The sequence below is a fragment of the Gossypium raimondii genome, chromosome 8 (assembly GCF_025698545.1).
Source record: "Gossypium raimondii isolate GPD5lz chromosome 8, ASM2569854v1, whole genome shotgun sequence".
In the NCBI taxonomy this organism is placed as follows: domain Eukaryota; kingdom Viridiplantae; phylum Streptophyta; class Magnoliopsida; order Malvales; family Malvaceae; genus Gossypium; species Gossypium raimondii.
In genome coordinates, this window is record NC_068572.1 from 41,660,492 (window position 1) to 41,667,071 (window position 6,580).

Here is a 6,580-nt window from a genome sequence, read left to right on the forward strand (position 1 = left end):
GCTGGGAGGAGAACAAGCTGTTTGAGGTGGCTCTGGCGGTGGTGGATGAGCAACAGCCGGATCGTTGGGAAGTGACTTGACCATAAACTTGGTGGTGAACCTCAGCCAGTATGCTGGACTGATGGAGATAATAAGTATGCATATATAATCTCTTTCTTTTCTGATCATAGCTTCTTAATGTTTTGATTCTCTTCTCCCAATTCTTTTTGTTGATATTTATGATGTTTGTAGTATTTTGGGTTCGATTGGACATAAACTGATCCATCTCCACAGCTTAGACACTGCTGGTTACTGATGCTGACCGCCACAGCTTGTGTTCCATAAGAATGCAGAGCATTTCAACAAGCCTGGATGTTGTTTTAATGTTTCATTTCTAAAGGTGTATCTTTTTTTTCCTAGATGTAATTAATCTTTTTATTGTCTAAAACTGAATTTGTGAATTTGTTTGAAATTCTTTTTAACTCTTTGATTTGTAGGTATATTTAGACATGAATATAACCTCTCTTTTTTCCATTATAACTTGAAAAAGGAAACTTTGCAATGTGAGTAAAAAAAAAAGTAATACCCGCGAAAATTAATAATATTTATAGTTATGGCAGTTTTTATCCAGTGGGATTAACTAAGCTTTTATTCACGCAATGATTTTTGGCATTACTGCCTGGAAATGAACAATGACACGCAGGATCAATGCAGAGATGGTTTTTTATATTTGGTTTTCTCTATTGCTTGAACGTCAAACCTCAAAATGATACGCAAACTTCCCTTTCAAGCATGTAAAGATTCAACAGTAATTTACATATTTAATTCATATACAGAAGAAAAAATACTGATAAGGAAACATCTACTAATGTCAGTTGTTTGGGTCAATATTTGCAGAAGAATGAGATGGTTTTCATGGCTAATAACACTCATGAACATGAACCAGGATCTAAATATAATCAGTTGGCTATGATAATGAAAACTAGAAAATAATGGCAGAAAAGATGAAAACAGGAGGAGAGCGCATGGGCGGATAAACAACAGGAGAAAGCTGTTGGTTAGAGCCTGCTCCCTGCCTTTCCCATCTTTCTCAGCTCACTCAAACTAGTCTCAATGCATCTTTCAAAGCCCAAGTCAAGCCTGGCATTTGGACAATCACCTCATGCCTCAATCCTTCTTTTATGACCAACTCATGAGCCATTATGGCGGTTTTAGCAAACCAGGGAAGTGGGTTTGAGTCTACGTTGTCATCTCAGATATTTATGCTACAAAACCTAAAGTTCGGAGGATTACAGTACAATATTACTAAACTGAAACTGTACTAGCAATTTTGAGTGCCCGTTGAAAATACAAGGTTTTTGAGTACTTTTCATTGGACGAATATGTAATATATCTGCTAGCAAGATTCAAGATTTCGGTTTGCATCAGTTTTGGAAAAAAAAATATGCTTACTGTGCTGTCCTCTGATTTTCAAGTCCAATTGTAATCTCATTGAATATCAATGCTAACTGAACCCAACTATTTTCTTTTGATCGTTTTTTGGTGACATCAAATCTCAGATTAGAACACCGACAACCCTTTCCCTCTACCTGAAAAAAAAGTATAGCTTCTTCTCAACTGCAGAAAGATATTGACTCGGCGGTGCATCCCTATCCCAACTCTGTCATACGCCCCTGTTACCTTGTGTTTCAGGGTTTAATCTGCCCCATTTACAACAAATTAGAACACTAGATTAGTTTTGTCATAAAAAAAGAACACTAGGTTAGTTTAAATCAAAATTAAAAGTGTTATACTTACACGAGCTCCCCTCATCTCCTGCCAACCTCGTTGCTCAACGCCGTAGACTAGAATCTTTTTGTGACCTAAGAACGAGATCAAAACCCTACGAGCACGTAACTTTGCGAACCCAAAACTTCACAGACTCACACAGTAAGGACTAAGGACCACACTCTTGACGTGGAAAGAATCTGCCACCTGGACATCACATATATCTATTGTTTTGATATGACAACTCATACCTACAGGATCAGGACATCAATCAACTGGGTTCCAAGATGTATGAAACTAATACGGGACAACATGTGGCATCTTGAGAATGACTGAGATGCCCCTTCAAAAATCTACAGACAATTCTCTTCCTTATAGTCTTTGCTATCTCTCTTTTTATTCTCAAATTCCAATCTCCTCAAGAAATCCAAATTCTGATCACCTTCCCTCGCAAACAACTTCAAGTATAAAGAAAATGAATACTAAACAACAGTCGCCAGCAATAGGAATCATATTCTTTAGCTAGTTCCAAAGAAAAAAGAACAAAACTCATTAACAAGTCAATTACTGCACCTTGCATGTGTGAGTCTGTTTATTTTGGTTCTTTTTAGTTATTCTTGTACTTGAAATACCAAAACAAACAGCAGCCCTGGGATTTCCCATGCCAGGATCTTCACTGGCTGCTTCATTGCAAAAGTTCCAAGTTTTAAACTTCAAAGACCACTCTCAATCCTCAACCCATCTCTTTACATATATATTTTCTGGACAAGTGGTTATTTATCTGCAGCTAATTCAAAGAAAGAAAGGGTAAAAGGGAAACATCATTTAGAAATATATCTACTTTCCATTGTATTCCATTGTCTGGATAATGAATACATTGACAACAAAGATTTACAATTCAGATTTCAGACCCTAATGATATCAGAAGCATCTTGTTGCCCATTCTATCTTTCTGCTAATTCCATTTTCTTTTTCACATCACAGCGGCTTGAGAAACGTATAGAATTGAGTTCTTCTAGCTTGAATGTGCATAAAATTTCCCATTCAATGCTCATCCAAGAATGAAATGATAACCTCTAGAATCTCTAGCCAAAAGAATATAAGTTATAAATTAAGCTTATCTGAAGAATAATATCACAAGCGATTTTCTAAGAGCTGTGGAAGAGTTAGTTTCCCAGAGTTATTTGTGTCCAGCTTGCTGAACTGATCACATATCTGCAATATATCTTTCTCCCCAATCTTCCCCATCTCTTTCAGCTTGTAAATGACATACTCCGATTTACTGCAACCACAATTTTCAAGAAAAAATAGAGATTAATTGTCATATATTCATAGAAAAATAGCTAAAAAGGATTGAAACCCAACCTGATGAAGCCATCGTTATTGATGTCAGCAGCTAGTAAATCCTGAATAGTGATATCTCTATGCAACACCCACTTGGCAATCCTCCTATGCCGCTTATCGACCCTAGCTTCAGCCAAATACAAAAAGGCTCTAGCCACAGCCAGCGTTGAAATCAATAGCCAAACACCCGCAAACAACCTTCCAGGCAGGGTCTTAAATGCCCTATCTCCGTACCCAACCGTAGTAACAGACATAACCGACAAGTAAACCGAGTCGATCCAGTCCAAGTTCTCCAAGAAATACAACATCAAGGTTCCAATTCCAACGCACAGCACCACGACCCCAAGTGCTAACCCAACTTTAAGCCTTATCCTCATCCTTCCTTTATCTACATCAACGATGTAGTTCCTAGCTGAAAACCCTTGTTGCGATTTCTTGATGTGGATACCAGTCAAAATCATGTTCTCTTGCAATTCCAGGACATAACTTACAACCCCACTCAACAATATGTCTATGAAACCAAAACCAACCAACACAAAAACACAAGCGAAGATCTTGGTAGCTGGGGTTAAAGGGGTTATATCACCGTAGCCGATGGTACACATGGTGACTATACAGAAGTAAAAAGCATCAACAACTGGGTGAGTCTCGATACCCGAGAATTCATCTCTGTTGAAAGAGTAAATAGCCACACCGAGCAACAAGTAAAGGGATAGCAAGAAAAAAGCTTGCCTGATAATGGTGCTGGACTCGGATTTTGGTTTAGGCAGTTGGGGTGTTTTAGGCTTCCGGTCACGCATGACAGCCATGGCTGGAGCCGTTTTACATCGATGGAGATAACCATGCTTCTTTGAAGGGGGTTGAATTTGTGAGTTGTCTTGGATTTCTGATGGTGTGCCATGATGGTCGTCTTCAACAGTGGGTCGAAGTTGAGGTTTTGATTGGAGGGAGAGAAAAGGCTCATTTTCCATCTCAGAGACAGTGGTCTGAGATTGTGGGGGTGGTTGAGGGACAGTTGATTTCTAAGTGCTGTGGGGTAGTTTTGTTTGAAGGTCGTCCAATCTTTTAGCTTAATGGGACCAATGTTTGCCATTTGTGACGATTAGGTTGAACAAGCATGAACCAGCATGTTCCTTCTCTTTCCAACCAATCATTGCATGTCCATAGCTAACGCTGCTTAAAAAAAATATTACTTTTATACCAACAAAATTACTTTACTACTAATCATATAAACTATGCACGTCCCCTATAATTAGGATCATCATTGTTCATACTAAAATAATTGGTTACCTCACATCAGTTGATTTGTTTTTTATTCCGATTGGTTATTTTTTAATTTAAATATTAATATTTAGATTCAATGATATTGAAGTTTTGAAAATCGAAATTTTAAGACTTGAGTTACTTTCATATAAATTATATATAAGTTATTTGGGAAATGTTTTGATCCAGCATGAATAGTTGCCACGAAGCACTTCAGTTTGATTACGACTTCAACACAGGCCATGTGTTTCAAGTTGCAGTTGTGCTTCATTCCTACTAGAAGCTTGCTTAGCTCAATGTCATTTTGAACGTAGAGGTTGACTAGGACTTCGTGCTTCTAATTTGCTGCTAAAAAAATAAGAGCTTCCCATAGGATATGAAGTTTACAGAACCTCCTGTGGATGCACCCCATGGCATTGTAGAATGGCTCCATATAATTAGGTTAACCTGCACTATCTGTAACAAAGATGGCATTTCAAGCAATGGAGATGCTGTGCTGACCTGATTACTGATGCCTATATTCCTCTCTTGCATTACCATAGCTTGTAGGAGTTGGTTATCTAGAAAAGCTTGGGTGTATAGTTTACTCATGATTTAGTCACTAATAATATAGTTTATTTTAATCCTATTATTTAAAAAAAATTAATGAATGTATGTACCAAAAAAGCCAACTCACATATAGAATAATAATCCATAATATATCATAAACGCAACTTCCATTGGGCAAACTTCTTCCAATTTGAACTTCAAAGCCATTAATAAAGTTTGGTGTAGTATTTAAATGTAATTTTTATTCTACAAACAACTTTCAAAAATTGTTATGTGTTTTTTAATATTTTATTCTGCACCTATAAAACATTTGTCTATCTCGATCTTACTTATGAAGTATAAAAACTCTACTAATAGTGTATCAAATATTATTCTTATAAAAATATGTTGTGTTACGAAATACAAAGGTTAATATAATTAAAACCTTGATGATATGCATTTTCTAATTTATACTAATTTTTATTTCTCTTAAAATTTTTAAGATCCATTAAACCAAATACTCTTAAACTATTACCTAGATTTTAAATTAGTCTCTAAATTTCAAGATGCTCTAATTAAACTTTCAAAATATTAATATTATAGCAACCAATACATTACATTAGCCTTTTTGAGGGGAGGTCAACTCCATATGGAGAATTCTGTAATGTGTTGTTCGTCGAGAGTTGGCAAACCCCTCAACAAATCAGTGTTGTCCCTGATGATGATTTTGTCTCTTGACTTTAATAAGAGCTTGAGTACTTGAAGAGACAGTCCGAGGAGACATGGTTTCAAATCCCCACCAAGTTTTAAATATTGAGATTTTTTTAGTGGGTGACCATGTAGGCTCTTCTCAAACACCTGACAAGTCATTTTTACTCTATTGACCTCGCCGCCTTTTCAAGTAGCCTTTTTAGACACTTAGGCTCTCTATCCCCCCACCAACAAAGACAATATTGACCGTTGAAGAATTTGTCGGCTTTCGGCTAACAACACTTCGTAAATTTCTCCCAAGGAATTGACTTCTCCTCAACAAGCCTAGCTATCAATTTAGACAATGTAAACAAAATTTAAGAAGATTACATTTTTTTTTAACTTGTTAGAAACCTATTGTTCATTTAGCAGGTGTATAGGTATTCACAATTTGATACACATGTTTTAAATATGTATCAAATTGTCATATTGTATTTGAGTTAACATTTAATGCCCAAGTTAATAATTAAACTACCAAATAACCTGATAAAAATACTATTAGTACTTTGAGAAGTCAATTTAAGACATAAAGTCTGCCTTTTCTATAACAGTCATCCTTTATAAGAATTATAATAACTTTTTATCTATAACTGTAACACCCCTAACCCGTATCTATCGCCAACCAATCAAAATCAAAACATTAATGAGCTAACGTTAACCAATTTCACTTTTACATGCCATTATAACCAGAATCAAATCATCCAAAATTATCGATAGAACCAATGAATAATGTGATATATCTCCAACAAGCTTCCAACTCAATCGAGCTTACGATAATAATTTCAATGCATCAAATAATTATACATATTACCAATAATAATTCAATTCCAATAATAAAACACACACATATATATATATTCATTACCAAATAGCATTCACTTCAATTAAAATTATACAGAATATAGTTCATACGAACTTACCAAAGCTAAATTGCGTAAATACCAAAATT

General features: G+C 35.7%; 1 protein-coding gene across 2 annotated transcripts; it reads right to left on the reverse strand.

Moving 5' to 3' along the window:
- Positions 1-2,570: 2,570 nt before the first annotated feature.
- LOC105791489 (two-pore potassium channel 5) lies at positions 2,571-4,198 on the reverse strand. Of its 2 annotated transcripts, XM_012619572.2 has the most exons (3): positions 3,823-4,198; positions 3,112-3,700; positions 2,571-3,028 (listed from the first exon to the last, which is right to left on the reverse strand). In XM_012619572.2, exons 1-3 carry the CDS (start codon positions 4,181-4,183, stop codon positions 2,881-2,883), a joined length of 1,098 nt encoding a protein of 365 aa, XP_012475026.1. In that variant the 5' UTR covers positions 4,184-4,198; the 3' UTR covers positions 2,571-2,880. The 2 variants fall into 2 exon arrangements, with proteins under 2 accessions (XP_012475026.1, XP_012475024.1); XM_012619570.2 differs by having other exon boundaries at positions 3,112-4,124.
- Between the last annotated feature and the right edge of the window lie 2,382 nt (positions 4,199-6,580).

Excerpts from the sequence above, each read along its gene's own strand:
- LOC105791489 (XM_012619572.2), bottom strand. The coding sequence starts at position 4,183 with ATGGCAAACATTGGTCCCATTAAGCTAAAAGATTGGACGACCTTCAAA. Across the intron at positions 3,701-3,822 it reads GAGTCCAGCACCATTATCAG|TCACCATGTGTACCATCGGC; the intron begins GCAAGCTTTTTT and ends ACTTCTGTATAG. Across the intron at positions 3,029-3,111 it reads AATAACGATGGCTTCATCAG|TAAATCGGAGTATGTCATTT; the intron begins GTTGGGTTTCAA and ends TTGTGGTTGCAG.